The 21897-nt window shown below is 41.6% G+C and overlaps 1 protein-coding gene across 1 annotated transcript; it reads left to right on the top strand.

Moving 5' to 3' along the window:
* Positions 1–254: 254 nt before the first annotated feature.
* tmem216 (transmembrane protein 216) lies at positions 255–3719 on the top strand (the record flags this gene model as incomplete). Its single annotated transcript, XM_084009344.1, has 6 exons — positions 255–264; positions 865–878; positions 962–1055; positions 2253–2345; positions 3068–3269; positions 3370–3719. 6 exons carry the CDS (start codon positions 255–257, stop codon positions 3386–3388), a joined length of 432 nt encoding a protein of 143 aa, XP_083865470.1. The 3' UTR covers positions 3389–3719.
* Positions 3720–21897: the final 18178 nt, after the last annotated feature.

Here is a 21897-nt window from a genome sequence, read left to right as displayed (position 1 = left end):
AAATAAATAAACAATAAATGTGCAGTCTCATTACAAAATGAATAAAATAATAAAATGCATTGCTTTTATTTTATTTCATTTTCTCTCAGTATGTTTATGTTATGCACCAACACACCAAAGACAATTCCTTGATCGTGATTCTAATAGTAGTATAACATACAGCCAGTGGGGGTCAGCATTTCAAAAGCGCTACAGTCGAACCCATAAACAAAGGAGAGTCACTTCCTCCCAAGCTGTTTCCATGGCAATCAGATATGGCGCCGGGTAAGCCACACATTCTTTGTGTCAAATAAACATTTAGACGTAAAATGTTGTCCAATTCTTATTATATGTTGTATATTAAGGTATTTACAGCTATGACGGTTAATCTTGTGACAGAAACGTCCGGGGGTTATGAGGTCGGAATCTCCGCCAGCCTTCAACGAAGTTAGCTGGGGTTAGCTTTATAACTCCTGTAGTTAGCGAATAACGTTCAATGTATTTAATATGCATGTAACATTTATAACCACACGTTAGTTAAACCGTAGATTCGTGTTCGTGTCAGGCAGGTTGATCCAGTATACCTTACCATTATACAAAGTGGTGGAGGTGGAAAGTTAAATCCTGAATTCAAAACGTTACTTAAGTAGAAGTATGTCCGTATAGGAACATTTACGCATGGTGCAGAATGGCTCCTTTCATAGTGTTACACTATAATAGAACGTTGTATTAACTTTACTCTATTTATATCACTACCAAATACACGTAAGAGTATTTAATGTTGTAGTTCGCCACGTGGAGACAGTTTTAGACACGTTGTGTACCATCACAAAGTGTAAATCATTTTTATTTGTTATTCATTATATTTTCTCTTCATCTCTGCAGGGAGCCAATCAACCGTATCCTTCACATGAAACTGCTGCACACAACTGCTCTGTCTGCTTGTATGTTCTTCTGTTGTCCTTGACTCGGTCTTCCTCAGCTTTCTTCCACTCCTCTACAGGTCCTCCTTTACCTGAACAGCTGGTACTTTCCTGCCTTCTATCTGGCAGAGGTCCTGATGTTCATCTATAAAGGTCTGTAAGAGACGCTGTCCCACCTCCACTCACAACATTATTAGTGAGAAAGGAAGCACACTCTCTGAAGCATCTCTGCTGAGATCACTGTAGTCAGTGTGATGAAGATATTTCTCCTGAAGACAAAATTATAAAGACAGATATTGAATTAAAATGATTTTGAATGCAACAATGTATCTCTAACACAATCATCATCCTCCCACTTTGCCATCATCGCCCTTTTTCTATCTAAAATCTGAAAATGGATAAAGCCGATTAGAGACCCAGTAACTTGTGTACAAGACCAAGAGATCAGCTTTCTCCAGGAGAAATCAAGCTGAAATCAGGTTTCTCTTTCATTCATTTTTAGAAATTCAACCCCTTTAATGCCAGTTTGTTTACATGAAGCCACTCTTGCTTTTTAAGGGGGAAAACAAAAAGTACATCTGTGTACGAAATGTTTTAGTTTTTTACAGTCTGGGTGCATTTTATCAAACACTACAGTGCACCATAATACATGGATGTACAGTATGCATGTACTTTCCACAGGGCAAACATGAGAAATGGCTCCACCTGGTGGAAAATATTTAAAAGGACAGTGTTGAACTGAGGGCTCTAGGTTAAAGGATATTTATTATGCTGAAGTGGCTGTGGGATCAACAGTTTGCCTTTTAGTGGGTTTCAATGGGACACTTTTGTCCATAAAATGCTATGAGTGTCTGTATTTTGGCCATACAGTTTATTATAGACTTATTATACGAGCTGAGGTTCAACTTTCAAAATAAAAATGGATTTCTCCCGCTTCCACTTGATCATGGATGCAGATTATTACTCAAAACAACCTAAAGGCCAGAAATGGGTTAAAACTTGTTATAGTTTTGGTTGTTGCCTGTTAAATCAACATATGTACCGGTATGTGCACTTTGGCATCTTTAACACATTTCAGGCATGAGGAACAATTTCGTTTTTTATTAATTAAAGTGAATCAACAAATGCATATCACATACTGAGAATACATCCATACAACGTTTAGACACAGTCAAGTGTGTGTATAATATATTTGGCCCTCAGGCAGCTTGAAGCACTTCATTAAAAAGAAAACACCCACAGCGGTGACAGTTTGCGATGTTGACATTTAATTTCCTCCATTTCTTCCTACATCTTTAATTAATGATGACCATAAAGCTGACAGATAAGCAGTCTTTTTCTTGCGTGCAGGGATTTTGCTCCCCTACCCATCAGATAATCTGGTTCTGGATGTGGTGCTGCTGCTGCTCTTCCTCGGTCTGGAGACGCTCAGGATCTTTTACGGTGGGCGGTCGTGTCTGAACTCACACAGTATATTTTATTTTGCTATGCTTACTTTGGTGGAATTTCTGCTGAACTAATTCCACCAGTGGTTAAACTGGGATTCCCTAAAACCATCTATCTCCCCCGGGATGGTGCCTGACGTCCTGTCACACAGTGACTGATATATTTTTGTTGTATTGCCCAAGCCTACTCAGTCCGACATCTCATTTTCATCCAAACAAAATAATTCAGAATCTGCATTCTTTCAAAGCTGCAGGCCGGTCATCATAAGCTAAGCTAAGTGCAGAGTGAGACGCCTCAGAGTGAGACGCCTCAGAGTGAGACGCCTCAGATTGAGACGCCACAGAGCTCACTGAGACGTGCACTGCTACGTCCTGTAAAGCCACGCACATCCGGGTGAAATACTTACAATAATAATACGTTTTAGAGAGTCCTGCTTAAATTAAACTAAGCTCACCTGAACAGAGTACTAGTACTTTTATTCAGTGCTGTCACTTATAAAGGTAGTAGACATTGTGAAAATCACATATTGAGCTTCACTCTGGAGACACTTCTAGGTGTTTAAATATGCAGAGTCAGCATAGAAGACAATGTGGCCAAATGTAGCCAGGCAGTGTTGACGTATTCTTCCAGGAGTCTTGTTGTGGAGGAAACGAGCCCCGACTGACAGCTGCAGTCACTGACCTCCACTGTTGCCCTCGGCCTGCTGTGTCCTTGTTCAGGTTGGAAAGGGAACCTGTGTGAGCACTCTCTGGCCTCGTGTGCGGCGCTCTTCATCCTGTTCCCCTGTGCAGCGCTCGCCGTTTACTACCTGTTGCTGCAGACCTTCGTCCTGCGGCTGGAGTTCATCCTCAACGCCGTCCTGCTCTGCTTCTACAGCCTCGAGTTCCTGCTTGGACTCCTCTCTGTGTCTGCCTTCTCCAGGTGAACAAATCCTGCAGGGTTCTGGGGTCCTCAGTAGAGGAAAAATCAGCTGAAAATATTCAACTTCATCCTTTGATTGTCCCTTTTTATTTCTTCATAGAAGGGCCAAAGTGTACTGAAGACTTCACCTGAAACAGAGCAGCAAGACTCATCAGCATTGACTCTTAAATGTTAAATGTACAGAGCTCTTTTCACGTTGTAAATAAAAAAAAAATCTATTTTCACATTAAAATGTCAATCTGATTTTATAAAACTTTTTGTACTACGAATGAAAAAAACCCCTGAGATCAAGAGATTTTACACACTGTGATGTAAATAAGACCCAAGCTGAAATAAAACACAATGTTTCTTTAAAGGACGAGCATTGGAAAGGCTGTTCTACAGTACTAACATGTGACCTCTGTAAGGTGAAAGCCCAGTAAAAATTAAAGGAACGTAGACATTTTTAGGACTGGTATTGTTGTAATGAGTAGGATTAGATTCATGGTCAGGGAAAAGTCATGGGATTTGAAAATGCCAATTTCCAGGCCTGGAGAATTGGAGGAAAAAATGAATAAACCCAGAAAGTTTTGGGAAAGTCTCACAAGTACCTGTATTTTATAATATATCCGGTTAAGTTAGGATCGACAGATCAAGTATACACGCTTCAGAGAACATTTGAAAATTTGCCTCAAAGGCCTGAAAAAGTATTGTTTCATTAATCTAATCATTACAAATGACTGTTATTTACTGATGGGAAGTACTGAAAGAAAATTATAATGTAATATAATAATAAATAGTGTTAGTCCATCTGGTTTCCGTTGGCACTTGGCCGGCTGATTAAGAAATAGGTATTAAATTGTGTTATGTGATATTTAACTGCAAGATTGTAAACCCTGTAAAAACCCTGTGGCAGCAGTTAGTGGAACCATAATAATATCAAGCTACAGAACATTTAAGAAGGTACGTTATTTGCGATACTTTTCGATAGAGGAGGACTTGTTACCAGGACTTGGTTTGCCAGCTGATGACCAACACCACGTAGAGAGAGCGGACGCCGGGCCACCAGAAGATCCACATGGTGAGGTTGTGGGTGACCTGATGGAAGTCTTTCACCCCGGACTGTGAATGAGACAGAAAAGAGCTTTAACAACAATACTTTTCAGTGTGGACACTCACCCGGGAGAAAGTCTACATTATAAGAGATGCTCAGAATTCAGAGCATATCTATCGCCTCCACATGGCTCTCAACATGGCGACGGCTAAGCCTAAAATAAGTCAATTGGCCCAGGAGGCGAGAGAGGGGAGGCGAGATGGAAGCTAAGCTAACTCAGCTAGGACCTAAGGCTACTCTACTAGCCAGCATGCTGCTGGCTGTCTGATGTCTGGCAACAGGAAAACTAGACAGATGACACAAGGCTTTGGGTTAATCCAGCAACGGGAGGTGGCTGAAGGTCAGTGACCACTCACATCTGATCAGAGACCTGGATCCATCGTGGATTCATCCAGGTTCAAGGGATGAGCTGCACTTAAAGGCAGACCGCGGACCAGAGCTCAGGACTCCAGTGGGACTCTGTGTTCACAATGTTTCCCCTGAAGACTGTTTTCTGCCATGGCAAGGCAGCAAATGTCAAACACTGTATCGTCACAGAGATACGGTCCTCTTTCAGGTACTCTCTGGCACCAAAACGTTGGGGTAGGGTGTACATCATCACTGGGCGGCCACATGGAGACATAGCATTTCTGCATGGGTGAATTCTGTGAGTGTTCCAGAGGTGAACAACTTCCTGCAGTTCTCTCTAAAGATAAATAAAAATAGAAAGTGGGAAAATCAGTTATCATTAAACTAGCCAGTAATGTAGTTCAAATAAGCTCCAACTTAAACATCTGCAATAATAAACTGTATAGTATGTATGTAGGAGTCGTCATGTGAATCCAAAAGTGTGCGTTCCATGTTGCAATCGTGAGATTGATGTGGGTTTTCTTGTTCTTATATTTTCTACCACGTGAAGGGATGACCTGGCAGCTGTGGCAAGCTGCCCAGGTTAAAACAACGGACCTTGTTTAGACCACCTTTTCTAGACCCTTTCCTATTCAGGGTGAGCAGGGAGGAGCTGCTCAGTCACGTGAGGAGCTGCCGGAGAGGAGTGCTGGGGTCCGTTTCACAAAGCAGGTTTAGTGAAAACCTTGAGTTAGAAAAACGCTAGCTCTACCTAGGCTATACCAACTGATTTCTTGTTTTGTTTTTTTTTGTTAGAAAAACGCTAGCTCCGCAAAGAATCTGGTTGCGGATTATGTCCGCGATATGAAATGTTGAAAATGTTGGAGAATATTGTTTAGATAATATCTAATGTGATTGAAAGGAAAGGCAATCAAAATTCTCTCCCAACCCAAAGCTGCTAGAATCACTTTTATTTCCATATAAATTAGGTTGACGATGAAAGGACGGCACATTTTTTAAGAGTTGGTTCAGATTCCGGAAAAAGGCGGAGACATGTAGGGAGAAACTCAGGGTTTGTGGAAGCAAACCTGCTAGCGAGCAGGTTAGGTTCACGGAGTATGTTACCCGGGTAACTGACTCAGATTTATGCTGAACTGGCTTTGTGAAACCGAAAAACCAGAGTTTCCCTCATCTCAGGGTTAACTAACTCAAGGTTTTCACTGAACCTGCTTTGTGAAACGGGCCCCTGGTCCATCCCACTCCTCAGCGACCATCTATCTCACGCCACCTAGCCTGCAGGGTTGGGCGAGATACTCCCAGTCACATCCTGACCTGTACCTACCGCGCTTCCCCATCGCTGCAGGACTTCTGGGGGGTGGGTGGGATGGGGGTGAGGTATTTGGAGCAGGCCTGCGCAGGAGAATATACATATAATATTGGGAATAATGAATGCGTTTACTTTTGAACTATAAGTATATTTTGATGCTAATACTTTTTCACTTTTATGCTGCAATTTCATTGGCTGTCAGCAGTGTTGTGGGTAACGCGTTACAATGTTTCGTTATTTTTTTAAAAAAGTAATCCGTTATTTTAAGAATTTCTCCGGATACGGAAAGGAAAATCCCGACTGCAGCCTGCTTTTTGTCAGACACATCCTCCGATGACACATCCGCAGGTGGCACTGCCACCAGGCCAGGCGCAGCGCTGTGATGCGTCTGTGCCCTGCTGCTGACCTACATTACCTGTGTCAGCGCTTCAATACCCCACCACCCTCCAGCGCACCCGTGGAGTCTCGTTCTTACTCCCAGAAGAAATCGACTGTCGGACAGACGTTTCGAAAATCTTCTTCTGCTACGTTTTAATCACTACTTAGAAGAGTAAATGTAAGTGGACGATGGTGAAGTGAATTTAGGCCTATGACACCTGAATAGTATTTTAGTTCGGCTATTAGGCTATTTGTCATTTGCCTGTGTGCCAGTGAGCGATTTTATTCGGCCTGTTATCATTTTTGTTCGACATAGATCCAGCTGTTAATATTTCTGTTAGATCGTTGACTGGTCGTTCATTTCTAAATGGATCTGAATCTGCTACCTGTTTACCTCAGATTGTGTTTACAAGTAAAAAAGTTACCTAATCTTGTTTGGTGCTCATATATAGGCTACCTGGGCTGGGTAGGTGTGAATTTGATTAATATGTTGTGTGATCAAAAACATTTAAAAATTAATAAAGCGAATGATATTGAAATCATGTACTTAAATATTGTTGTGCTTTTACTCAGTTTGACTATCGACTTTGCGCAAGACAAGGTCCTAAAAGTTATATCATTTGTATGCATATTATATTTAATTTGTTAAATGAGAGGTTGAGAAAATCAAAATTCTAATTCTTCTATTATTGTTGTATTTATACTGTAATAGTCCAAAATTATGTGAATATGTATATCGCATAGTTTTAGTGAAATAACAGTCTTTGCCTCATTGCCTCTAGAAACAGGAAAAAACAGCTTGACAGTAAAATAACACATATTATCTCTCTAATGCACTTTGCCCGTGACAAGAGAAACGTAAAGAAACTAAAAAAAAAAAGAAGCCCGACATACTTTTCCCCCACAGCACGCTGTGTGTGGTTAATGGCTCTAACTTGTGAGAGGTGTGTGTGCAGAGTTGGACAACACAGAGGATGCTCATCGCTCACTTCACTTCGTCAGTCATCTTGCAAGAATAGACCATGCACAAACGAATACCGCTGCAAAACCTACTCACCCGACCAGTTGTTTACTCCCTGTCTGTCAAAAAGTGAGGTTTCGCGAGACGAGCAGTGGCCGTCTCCAGCAGCTTAGCGTCCAGCAGCAGGGCATGTCCGGGCACGTCAGGGCAGTGACGGCAGAGTGAGGGCACGACCGACCAAGGTAGATCTAAATTATTATTATTTTGTTTGATTTATTATTATTTTGCGCCACACACACACTCTTTGGGGGGAAAAAATCACTTTGACAAAAGGGCACTTTGGGCATCAAGGGGCAAAGGGGCAGGTGCTCCAGCACCCTCCTCCCCCCTCTGCACGTGCCTGTTGCAGAGGGCGTGCGCTTGAAGAGTCGTGTAAAATATCATCTGTTCAATTATTGGTTGCAGTCGAATAGTCCAAAAATGAGATCCTAAAGCCTTTTCCTTGACCTCGGGGGGGAAGACGTTGAGGTCAAGAAAAGTTGGGAGGAGAACTCATCAGGATTCAGGAAGAGATGACCGCGACTTTCACTAAGGTACGTCATTATAACGCGCCCGCTGATTGACAGCTGATGATCGACACCGGTGATTGACGTGGGGCTGCGGTGGAGAAACTACAATAATGGACGACAAAAAGCGTCCACTTCTCCCCATGTTGTTGGTTTCATACACAGCTCCAGCTCCAGCAGGTCCTCCTTCTCGCTGCTGTTCAAATCAACTCTGCTCTGTAAATCATCAGAACAACACTGTGCAATAATGTCAATTTAACCATTCAGTTAATATTAAATATGGACAGTTAAGTCACAAATATGATTTAACAAGGCTGTGGGAAAAAAGGAATCTAGGCTTCCAGTCACAAGAGTTTATATGATAAATTAAGTTATTATTATTTTGGACAAGGGGTAAGATCTATTTCACTCCTTTTTGGAGATTTAATATTTGTTCATGTTGATTATGAATGACCCGGCCTGGGTTCACTGCCATCCAACCCAGAGGCAGGCTGCAGAGGGATGTCAAGCGGCATCCACCTGTTCGACTCCGGCACCCTGCATGACACTCCGGAAATTCTGTAATTGTTTGGGTCATGTTTGCTTCCCATTTAATATAACGGTATCACCCTTGCTTTTTTTAATTCGGATTGGAACTGTGCCTGTTTTAAAACTTAAGTTGATATTATGTTTAACAAAAGGAGTGATTTCTTCTGCAGCGTCCCTTAAAAACTTGGATGGCAGGAGATCTGGACCCGTGTGCTTAGTGGGGTTTAGTTCACTAATTTGCTTAAAGACAGCAGCATCAGAGACCATGTCAAGTTGAAATGAGTCAGTAATCAGTATTATGTTGTTCACCATAAGCCCCGTTCGGTTTAGGGAGTTTGGTTTTTCCACCAGCTGCTTTGCAACAGTGGCTGGTCACATGGCATATGATAAAACACTGAACCGGATAATGGCCCGTTCATATTAGCCTGGCATTCGGGGAGATGTGCAGTGCTGGTGTGCATCTTGCATTGACTGCCAATTGATTAACCAACCGGCCATCCCCAGGGCGCCTTTGCGTCCATTACCACTCATACAAGACTCGTTTGAATGGATTGGCATGGACCTCATCGGGCCTTTTCTAGTGCCCACGGATATTGCTTTGTGGTAGTGTTGGTGGATTATGCAACATGACACCTCTGCAAAGAGTGTGGTGCAGCCGCTGTTTGATGTCATCTCCCGGGTTGGTATCTGAGTGACCAGGCCACGAACACTTAGGAACTGTAAGGATTGCAGGGGATCAAGTCTATTATAGTGTTAACCGCCCTCAGACTGACGGTCTGGTGGAGCGTCTGAATTCGACTTTGATGTCCATGATCCGTAGATTTGTGCTATACGTGGCTAGATCCTCTGTTGTTTGCAGTGCGGGAGGGCCTCCAGGCCTCGATGGGATTTTCTCCCTTTGAACTGCTGTTTGGCAGGAAACCACTAGGGGTGTTGGGCCTAATTAAGGAAAACTGGGAGGATGGTCCAAGCCTGAGCAAAATTAGGTCCAATACGTCCTGGACCTGAAAGCAAAACTCCACAAACTGGGTCAATTATCACGGGAGAATTTGCAGGAGAGAGAGGTGTGTGGAGGCAGCTCATGGGAACAGCGTCAGCTGATTGGCCCAACTACGGCTGATCTGGGTAATTGACCAGCTTGTTTATGCTCCACAGTATGCGGCCAGCAGAGACCCGGGTCTCTCTGACCCTGTGAGGAGAAACTATAATGAGAACAGTGGTTTTGGTCCGTGCATCATAGCTGCATCATAGCATTGTTTACAGACGGAAAGTTTCTGTGTGTTTGTTTCTGTGTGCATGTGAGCTGGCAATATAACAGAACCCCTGGTGGATCCAGTCCATGCCACAATGTTTAATACATACATTTCTCTTGTGTTGTGTGTAAAAGTAGTGTATAGTCACATTATTCCAAAGGACATATAGGCTACATGTCATCTTTACATCTCGGCAAGAAAACAATTGCATATTTTACTGCAGTTAAGGACTCTGCAGATCCCTTAACTGCAGTAAAATGTGGAAAGGCAAAATAGTGGAGCAATGTAGAGACCTATGTTAAGAGTTCTTCAAAAAGTGTGTTGTGTAAAGCAGAGAATGTGCATTCAGTCCAGCACTTTCTACAAGTGTGACAGGTTTCAGAGTTACTGTTACTGTTCAAGGATTCAGAAAAAAACTGTCAAGTTACCAGGAAATGGTATCAAAAGTGTAACTATTATTATTTAGATTTTTCTTTATTTCAAACGTGTCAAAATTAATACAGAAAGTGTCATACAGAAAACCAAATATTACACAACTAGAAGGCATATAAATATATTATATGATACATGTCCAAAAAGGAGTGGGAAGAAGTATACACTTATTTAATCCCACTCTTCTCCATAATTCATATCCTCAGTCATATGTATATTTATTATTATTATTATTATTATTATTATTATTATTATTATTATTATTATTATTATTATTATTATTTTAACTTTAGTATCTTACAAAATCATTTTTGTTCATGTATTTCCAATAGATATATATTATAGTTTCATGCATATTAATTTAATACATTCTATCATGAGATTATTATTAATCATGCATTTATATAAAAGAAGGATTTTACTGGACTTTTTTTATGGTAACCACGCCTTAAACGAAGGCACCAAACGTACAAACACAATCTCTGCTTTGCACTTTGTTTGAAATCGTACAACACACTCTCACTTCCATAACACTACACACTGTTTCTGACGTTATGTTCAATGCTGCAGTCTTTGACATTGCTTGTAACACAAACAGAAGGGTGCATAAACTATCCAATGTCCATTACAATGCTGCAATGCTACCATTATTATGCTGCTATTTCTTCTTTATTATTATTATCTTTCTATGATATCCCCTGCTGCTGTTATAAGTTGTAATCATGTCTGCTATTATGTACTGCTGCTATCACTTCTCTATTTGCATGTATCATTTCTGACAAATGGATTTACTTAGTAGTAAATATGTTGCTGTTTATTCTGCACACACGACATCTATGGCACTTCTGTCCACAGGAAGCCCTCCTTAGAATGTAAAGCCCTCTGAGGTGCATTTGTGGTTTGGGGCTATATAAATAAAAATGAATTGAATTATTCTTTTGCTTTATTGCACTTGTTACAGTACTTACTGTAACTCATGTTGTCGAGCGTACAGGAGGAGAGCATATTGTTTTGATGTTTTGATGCATTACTGTCCTGTAATTCACCTTTTCTTTATGTTTGTTGTAAAAAAAACAACCAAAAAAATAACAATGGCAAAACAGAAAATAAGGTCTATCATTTGTGCTGAGGCCATTCTGCACTGGAGCGATCTTCATCATTGGAGTCATTCGTGCAGCAATCCGTAGCCAAAATGCCATTTTTAAAAAGGATTGTGCGTTTTGGTTGCAGTGTTTCAGTGAGATGTTTATTGTGTCTGTGGCTTGTGTGTTTGACCGCAATCACAAAACACTTACTAATGATTCTTTTTCCCGTTGGATTTATTTTGGTTTAATCTAAAATTTAGTTGCGTTTAATTAAGTTTGCGCAATCATGTTCCCCTCAGGATGAAATGGAAATCACATCATCGATATTCTGACTTTTCATTTGTAGTGCCATCACCAGGTCAATATTTAAATCACATCTGATGACAGCGTCCCTTTTTGTACGTGGACATGTCTACAAACTGTCAAATGCATCATCTGTTAATGAACCCATTAAACAAACAACCATGGGAACTTCATGCTAAGCTAGGCTAACCACATCCTGACTCCAACTCAACACACAGCCATCAGATTGATATGAAATCAATAAACATCCTCAAGTCGACAAGATAAGAAAAGATAAGATAATCCTTTATTAGTCCCACAGTGGGGACATTTGCAGGGTTACAGCAGCGAAGAAGACAAATAACAGAGCAATGCAAAATACAAAAAAAGTGGGAAACAAGTTTGATTAGGAAATAAAAAAAGGAAAAATTAGCAAGACAGGCTGCCACTATTCCCGCCGCGCCAGAATGAAATAACTGGCGACTACTTTTAAAAGCAACTGCATATATTAGAAATTTTGAAAAGTTCAAAGGAACTTCACCGGCTTTCCAAAGAAGACAAACTTCCCCACATTTTGTTTTTGCATATGTTCAGTATACGTAAAGTTGCACAGCTTTATCAACTTTTGAGGGAAACTTTCCTTCCTTAAGCCGTCTCTAATCTCAGATGACTAATTTAACAGTAAGCGAACAGGCAGAATGTGACTGCCGGCGTTGAAAAGAGGATAAAGAAAAAGGCATTCCGCCTCGGCCACCGGCGCCGCTCCTCCTGACCTGCACATGTTTGCGCTCGCAGGGCATTTGTTCTGCTTGTCAAAGTTGCCATCCAATTGGGTGAAGCTCGTATTAAAGAGATCAGTGTATTTGCATGTCTCCACAATGGCTGCCTCGCTCGTTTCTCTTTGTGAATATAAAGTAGACAGAACTTAAAGCTGAGAGGTTTCATTACCGAGTCTATCGAAGCCGTGCAGTTCCTGCCACACAAATTAAATTGTGCCACTTTGTTGAACACCGACCTCTGCTCACAACGGCAGCAGTGTGTCCTGCTGCACACACGCCTCTCACAAAGGTCACATGGACACCACGGCATTTACATCTTGACACGTTTCCTTCAGACGGACCTTCAAGGTGCCTCAGATGATACTTTAGCTTCTCCTTATAGGTTCAAGAGGCGCTGAAGGAGTGAACGACAGATGACAAAATCTCAATTACAGAGCCAAAGGTTGCTAAAAATCCAGCTTTGCATTGCTAAAGTTAAATAGAAAGGCGCTTTAATAAGATGCCGTGTCTTCCCAAAGGGATTCAAACTTCAAGGAGTTTAAACCAAACTAAAGCACAGAGGAGGCAGAGCAGAACACACTCCTTGTTGAAGGCTGTAAGAAACAAACGTTTGGCGTTCAGGTTGAAGGATTTGATAGAAATGAAACAACTTGAATTCTCCCATAACCTTAATTTGCCTGCTTTCTCTTATTTTGAAGAACTTTAGCTGTTCTTCTTCACTTAGGGCTGACGTCCAGGACTTCACGAAAGATCTGATATTTTTATTGTTTTAAAATAACAGATGAAAACTTACTTCAGTCAGGACCACTTTGTCAAAAATAATCTTTATTTACTTGCACAAGTTTCATTTGGCGGTATGGTACTGTTCTGGGACTCCCTGCTCTTCCACGCGCTTGCGTGGAAAGCCTGAGGCAGGAAGAGCCCCTTCCTGCCCTTCATGAGCCATCATGAACGGCATAAGCAGGGAGCGTAGCAGCAAAGAAAAACCCAGACAGAGCAGAGCAACCAACAAGAACAATGGTAAGGTACATAACAGATGACGGGAGGAGCTGGGGTGGAGGTGGGTTGAAAACGCCGGCAGAGGAAGCAGCGAGGGAGGTCAGGCTAGAGCAGTTTAAATAGCGCGCTCTGAATGCAATTTCCCAATAGGAAGCGAGCACGGGGAGTCAGCTGAGCCGTCAGCTGATCTCCTCGGCTTTGACAGCTACGCTGTTGCTGCTGATTTAGAGCTTGACGTCGTGGCCTGCCAGAACTAACGCTACGCTTGATATTGACTGACCACCAAAATGAATGAATAGATTTTTTTAAGCTAATCATACATTTCTTTGGGAAATGTTGTAGAGAGATCGGCTCTAGCCGCCCCGCGACCCTGAATACAGGATAAGCGGTAGACAATGGATGGATGGATGGATGGATGGATGGATGGATGTTGTAGAGCGTACAATATCTATATTGCTTACATCCAGATTCTTTTATCAACATAGTTTTTCTATCACAAAAATGTGATTCATACAGCGATATTCATTCACTCATGCTCTATCTCTAAATGTAGCAGTTAAAGGACCATACCAGTGTGATTACAAGTCATTATCCAACATTGGCCACCTAGCTTACATCAACCTCCACCACATCCACAGCTCAGAGGGCGGAACCAAAGTATAAAGGAGGTCAACGATTGGCTGAAAGTTAGACCTCGTCTTGTGTCTATTTCTGGCTTGCACTGATACGACTCAACAGTTGCCATAAATGAATGATTTTCAACGTCTACGTCTTCCTCAACTTCAGACTGGGAGTGTTGGGAAGTTGTTCTCTGACCAGGATCTTCTTCTCTACAATGAAATGTGAATCGTTAAGCATGAATTTGAATGGCATAAATGAGAGGAATACAGTAATTTTAGATCAAATAAACAACACAGTGATTTTCAAAAGGATCATGTGATGCCTAAACTCAGAGAGATGCCAGAGACAGAGTCTTGATATTTAAAGCTCTGGATGAATAAATAAATCCCAGAGAAATCATAAATAAAGAGCCATCTTGTGATTGGATCACACCTCTGCCTGCACCCTCGCTCAGACCACACCCAGCATAGACCTCCACCATCATTGTGATCTCAACTACACCAGTAAGGGAGTGTAGTACACAATAAGTTGATCGTGGTGAATTTTCATTATCGGGATAATCAGCTATATCGTCACACATCAAGTGAATATTTAATATCTAGTTGCTTGTCATTGTAGAGATGTGAAAATAAAGCCTGATTTAAAACATACAGGATACAAAAATACATAAAAAAGACCTTATGATTATCGATCATCTTACCCATGTGATTGTTCTTAATTTAAAAAACATCTGCGTCTTATCTGTGATGCAATAAAAATATTTATTTAATAACAAAATGTAAAGTGATTCTGTGGACCAGCTTGACACCCACTGCTGCTATTATTGCTTCATGATATTTCTATTTACTATAATGTTATTTCTGCTATATTATAATTATATTATACCCACTGCTGCTTTTATCTTTAGTGCTAATCATTTTCTACTTATTATTCTGTCTGCCATAACTGTTACTACTGCTAGTAATGATGTCATTATATGTCCTATATTGACTATTGTATATGTTGTTGTTTAGACACGACATCTGTCTCTGTTGCTCTCCCTGACGTTGCTTCCTGTTTTTATACTTTTAGATTTATTCGACTACTTATCTGTATAGGACTTGTCACATTACTAAGTCTATAGGCCCTTATTTATGAGCACATCTTTCTTTCTTTCTTTCTTTCTTTCTTCAGATTCTGATTGATTTCCCTGTTAAAAGGGTTTTTCTGTGAGGTTCTCCTTTGTCGATGGAGATCCCGTGACAGAGGATGAACACAAAAATGAGAAGATTTGTGATTTGGGGTTATATAAATACCATGGCCAGGCCATGAGATAAATATAACAGAAATATAATTTTACATACATTATTATTATTATTGCAATCAACCTAATCTATACAGCACATTTCAAAATGATGGTAAAAGTGTTTTACATGGTTGAATAAGGAATACAAAAAACAAAAATTGAAGGCAACAAGATGTAACTGATTGGACTTGATGTTCCAGAAATAGAATAAAACTGCAAAATGCATATACAGAGTATATGCTCCCACCGACAAACAATGCCACAATCTAACAAAAAAATGTCATTCATATAATAATAATAATAATAATAATAATAATAATAATAATAATAATAACAATAATAATACGTATAAAACACAAGCAAGGAAAGGAATGGCAGTTCACTGATGGCGTTTTATTTATTGATAATTTAAAATCAAATTAACGGTGCATGTCCTCATCGGATAATAAGTCATAATTTTTCTCATCAGATCTGAGGGTCGAGGCCTCCAGACTACTGAACTCAACACTAAACGTGTAGCTTTTGCCCCGTTTCTCATTATATCTATGGTTTAACAAGCAGCCTGCTTACTGTCTGAATGTACACAGAGATGTGAAACACTAAATATCCAGTGCAGCGTTCACTCAATTAGTCTTGACAGGAATGATTAATCTTGTTTAATAAGTCTTTAGCTCTTGTTCTGTTGCAGTTGCCTCAGTGAACCAGTAGATGTCAGTGAAGCTCCACCTTTCAATGCTCTGAGCTGCTTCATCAGATGCAAATGAAGAAGAGACGAGAGAGGAAGAGGAGGAAGAGACGAGAAAACTGGGAAAATGTTTTATTTCAAATTAAAGACAAAATAATTTGGTGGAACCATTAATTTAATAACCATTTATGCATTCAAAGTCAGTTTCAACATTTAACGAGTTTGGAGGCTGAGCAGCCAATCAGAAGTGGAGCTGCCTAACGAGCAGCAGGAGGCGGGGCTTCCAGAGACAGACGGATGGCTGGATGAATGTGTCTCTCTCTTCCCTCAGCCGTGTTGACAGAAAGCAGAAAATGATGATTTACTAGGTGGGTTTTTATTCATGCCGTGTCTCCGATGAATAAAGATCAAATTAGAGGTTTATGAGCTCCGCTGTCTATCGTGACATTTATATGAGCTCTGGGCTCGGCTCGCTGTGATTTATGTTTACAGCAGCGTGAGGAAGGGGGAAAAAATCTAATAAAGAAAGAAAACTAAATGAAATCTTATTCTAATGCTCTGTCAACAGCAGCACGGACGCACCGAGGCATGATGGGAGCCGAGAGGTGAAGAGTCAGAGGTGAGGGAGATGGAGTTAGCTCACGTTAGAGTTCCCTTAAATAATGTTTAACAAAGATGAAAAACTCAGAAGGGATTTAGAAGTAGTTGGCCGACTGAAACATGCAGGAAAACACTGTGAACCACACCAGAACCAGAACCAGAAACGGTTTATTGCCAAATATATTTGCAAGTAGGCTACAAAGAGTTAAGGTGGCGATTGGTGCCGAACAATAAACACACAAAGACATAGTTCAAAAGTTTTTGTTTTTTTTCCCACTGGTAAAACATAACAAAGGTTTATTGTATTTATTTTTTATGTAGTTTTACAAATGCTGTTTTACTTGTACTTACCTTGGAGTATTTCCATGTTATGCTACATTTTACTGCACTACATTTGGCATCTTTAGTAACTTTGCAGATTTAGATTTTTGCAACTGATAATGTATCATTATAGATTGAACTATGCAGCATAAAAGGTCGCTCCACCTTTACCAGCTGCAGCATTAAAGTGATGAATACATCAATGCATCAATAATTACTACCCAGTGATAATATATATCATATATTCTGAAATGGTCCATTCTGCATAATGAATACTTTTGGAGCTTTTACCTACAATGTGTGTCCTCTGAATGCCCTTGGTCTCTATTGTGGCTGTAAAGTTTCATGAGGCTGTGATTACAAGGTCACAACAGCTCATTTTATACAGTGACGTCAAGTTTCCAAAAATCTTGTTAGAATGAACAACATCATCACACATGAATGAATTTGGGCTCATTGGTTCCACAAGAGTCTCAGTCTTGGAACTGGTTAAAGTGGGTCTGTCTGGAAAGCTGTTTAGGGAGCCCAGTATGCAGAAATATTCAAATACACCATTTTCATATGGGAGGAAAATAACACATTCTTACTGCATGCCAAAAAAACTTCATGGTACCCAAGAGCCTTTTATAGATGCCCACTTTGCTAAATACTCATGGGTCCTCATGGAACTTTCATTCAAATATCTTGAGTACCAAAGAGTTTCCTCTTTACAGACAAGCCCAAAACTGAATGGAATTATCATGTGGGCCTCTCAACCATATATTTTCCCCATACAAATATTGTAATATAAAAACATCACATCAGCAATAAAAAATGACAACTGAAATCTGCATGCCTGCTCACCCCCGCCCTTCGCAAACCCCATTCCACCATCCCGGGACAGCGAATAAGGAACTGGCTCTGACGTGGCACGCGTTTCCACACGGATCAGTATGCGGACCGACCGGAAGAATGTGAGTGCCTGTTGTGTTTGGTCTCTAGAAAATGTATTGTTAACGGAGTAAATTATGTAGCTGAATCAGTGGGCACCTCACTGCTCGCTGTCTTGTTACGTAAATATATGAAGTTAACTGAACTGACGTGTGTTGTGGTTGTTTAAATATGTTCACTTGGCCGACCGCGTTGGTCACTACTGTAGTAGTGGAACGCCGCCATGACAGTGTGATTATAACAAAGTGGAAGTGATTGGGAACGACAGCAACTCAGCCAAGAAGTGGTAGACCACGTAAAATGGCGGAGCGGGGTCAGCGGATGCTGAGGCACATAGTGCACAGAGGTCACCAACTTTCTGCAGAGTCATCACTACAGACCTCCAAACTTCATGTGGCCTTCAGATTAACTCAAGAACATTGTAGAGAGCTTCATTGAATGGGTTTCCATGGCGATCAGCTGCATCCAAGCCATACATCAGCAAGTGGAATGCAAAGCGTCGGATGTAGTGGTGTAAAGCACTCGGTCACTGGACTCTAGGGCACTCTCTGGAGTGACCAATCACGCTTCTCCATCTGGCAAACTGATGTTTGGGGACGGCCCCTCCTGTTCCAACATGACTGTGCACCAGTGCACAAAGCAAGGTCCATAAAGACATGGAGGAGAGAGTTTGGTGTGGATGAACTTGACTGGCCTACACAGAGTCCTGACCTCAACCCGATAGAACACCTTTGGGATGAATTAGAGTGGAGACTGAGAGCCAGGCCTTCCCTCCAACATCAGTGTGTGACCTCACAAATACACTTCTGGAAGAATGGTCAAAGATTCCATAAACACACTCCTAAACCTTGTGGAAAGCCTTCCAGAAGAGTTGAAGCTGTTATAGCTGCAAAGGGTGGATCGACTTCATATTAAACCCTATAGATCCCTAAGAATAGGATGTCACAGTTCATATGCGAGTCAAGGCAGGTGAGCACATACTTGGCAATATAGTGTATGTGTGGCATGCTGGGAAATGTAATGTGGCTATTAGGGTAAGTGTGACGGTATGCGTGTGAACTTCAGGGAAAAACAGTAGGCTCTGGGAAAAGGAGATGGTCGCTTTTCACACCATAGAACCCATTTTAATTTTTTTATCTTGAGGTCAGAGGGTTCAAGGGAGTCTGGGTCTGAGAGGGTTAAATGAAAACAAGGTGTTACATTCCCTTTGGTGACATTGGGAGCTGTATGGTAACGTGACCCAGAAATATATTTTTTTACATTAATATATTTATATGTTACAAACTGAATGGCTTCAAAACTTTACATTCATAAGTGTCACAGTTGTCAAACATTCCAAAATTTGTAAATCATTACAATTTAGTGGATGTTTAAATGCCATATCATTAAAAGTGTAAGAAGCATGGCATGACCAGCTGCATCATTAAAATGTCAAGTAAGTAGTAATAATAATTCAATACTGTAACACATATAATAATAGAACCATACTTCATGCTAACATTACACTGGTTACTAGCCAACAATAACTTGCTAATTTCACCGGCTGTGTCCGAAATCATTCCCTACTCCCTACTCCCTACTCCCTATATAGGGTAGTTCTATGGAGGGCACTATATAGTGGACTCAAAGGCAAAATGAAAAAACACTTTCGGACACTACTCGGGGGATTTCTTTCGGCGCCGTTGATGACGTCCTGACGCATAATTAATACGTGTCAGATTCCGCCAACGGCTCTTAAGTGTCACGCAGAGAAATTACCAGGATAATTATTTTTTAATACATATTCGTTGCGAAAATTTACAAAACCGAAAGAACGAGTCCTCCAGCAATAAGGGGTTTCCGTGGCCGTCTCATTTCTTGAGAAAAAAATAATTTTCAATAATGAGACGATCACTACATCGTCCTCACTGCTATTTTTATTTTCAACGATCCCGATCGGGTCCAGGTGGACTTCAGGACCAGGTTGCAGCACTACCGGCACCCCACATCTCCGTGATCCACCAGACCTGAACAGGCTGCAATCCGTCCCCGATCCCAAACTCCTCGGCGATCGCTCGCCACAATAGGCTCGTTCGGGATGGTCTTGGCTTGATTTGACTTGACTTATCACGCCGACGAGAGCTGCAGGTGTCTGAGGGGGCGGGCTCTAAAAGAGACGGCAGCCAAACGCCGTCAAGTCGGACAACAAAGTCAACGTGACTATGGTGCTCAAGCGACAGAACACAGCAGCAAACCAAAGAGGATATGTTTTATATATATATAAAACATATATATTACACACACACACACACACACACACACACACACACATACATATATACATAAATACATACCGGTACATACACACACACACACACACACACGCAAGGCAACATGTGGAAGGCATTATTTTTTCCCAGTATATTTGTATTATCATTCTATGTTTGTATTAACCAGACCTCACATCTTATAAATAGGCCGACTCACAACACAATGCACGGAACTTTAGATCAAGCCATGAGATCAATGCGACCAAAATAAAAAGTATCATTTCACCACAAGGTGGCCGCCGAGTGCGGACCTGAACACACGTCATTGAACTTTTAACCAATGAGAACCATTCCGCTGTAGCGGAGGTGTGGACAAGCCGGTTGCAGCCACCGTGGACCGCGCTGCCAAGCGCCGCAAGAAGCGGCTCTTAAAAACTTGTTCTCGCGATGTTTTGGGTCACGTGATATGGTCGCGACCCTGTGACGTCTATGCAGTCGGCTGCTAAGTCGGACACAAATTCTAGCCATCATGCATCGCTTTCAACCCACAATACATCACGTTAGGTGGCGCGCTGCAGGCGGCTACATCAAGTCGAACGAGCCTAATCTGTCCCTCATCGCCGCATCTTTATAGTTTTCAGACTGTCATACAGCGCTTTGGTTTGAGTGACGGTCTTTGACGGACGAAGACCCCGCCGCCGCCTCGTCGGCCGGCCAGCCACCGCAGCCTGTCGCCGGCCACTGCAGCTTATCGCCGGCCGGCCGGCCGCCATGGCCACCGCCGCCTGTCGCCGGCCACTGCAGCTTATTGCCGGCCGGCTCGGCCACCGCCAACTGTCGCCGCCTATCACCGGCCGCCGCGGCCACCACCGCCGCCAGCCACCGCCAACTGTCGCCGGCCCCTGCAGCCTGTCGCCGGCCGGCCGCCGCTCGCCCAAAGTCATATATAAATAATTAATATATATCGCGTTTTTTTTAAGTAGCCTAAATAAAGGAAAACATCACACTTTGGCCGTTTGTGTCATCTTGTTCTGCTCTGCAATACATATATTAAATATTAACATTTATTATTGTATGATTATTCATATTTCCTCCGCTTTTTCCTGCTCTCTCTCCTCTCGTCCCTTCGCGATTTGTCTTTCAGCGCAATGCATGATGGTAAAATTTGCTCGGCTAGTGACCATCGGCTGTACACTACTTTTCACGATGCATTGTGGGAAACTTTGAGTGCACTTTATAGGGAATAGTAATGCTCACTACACATTCGGACACCCCTACAAAATGGCGAACTCCCTATATAGTGCACTATATAGGGAGTAGGGAGTGATTTCGGACACAGCCACCATGTTTTCATGCTAACGTTACACTGGTTACTAGCTAAAGTTAGCTTGCCAATTCCACCATGTTTTCATGCTAACAATACACTGGTTACTAGCCAACACTAACTTGCTAATTCCTAACGTTACAGTGGCTACAGAAAACGAGCAGAACAGCAGGTTGGTGGTCAGCTTTAGTGCTGGGTCCCTGTTTGCTGCCGCCAGCTGTCATGTTTGTCATCTCTCAGCTCTCAGCCCACTTTTCTTTTTTTTTGCATTTTTCAAATTATGCAGTGAATGTACTTCGGCTCAGACCTGGGGGTAAAGTTTCACTTTAATGAAGTACAGGATACTTATTGCTGTAAATCAAACTCTACATAGAAGATGGTTTGACAGAGTAACATAAGATGGTGAGGGTTTATAATATGGGATCTCCTAAGGTAAAAAAACATTAAAAAAAACAAAAATGAACACTGCTACATTTGAACAAAACATGGCTGCACAACATGAGAATGCAAAGACTCACGTTCTTTAGTCCTGTGGAGGGTTTGGAATCTCTAGCCACTTGATGGCAGTGAAGCACTGTGATTCGACTGTGGGAGGATGCATTT

This window comes from Eutrigla gurnardus (genome assembly GCF_963514095.1).
Source record: "Eutrigla gurnardus genome assembly, chromosome: 5".
Classification (NCBI taxonomy): Eukaryota; Metazoa; Chordata; class Actinopteri; order Perciformes; family Triglidae; genus Eutrigla; species Eutrigla gurnardus.
This window is presented reverse-complemented; position numbering and strand designations above follow the sequence as displayed.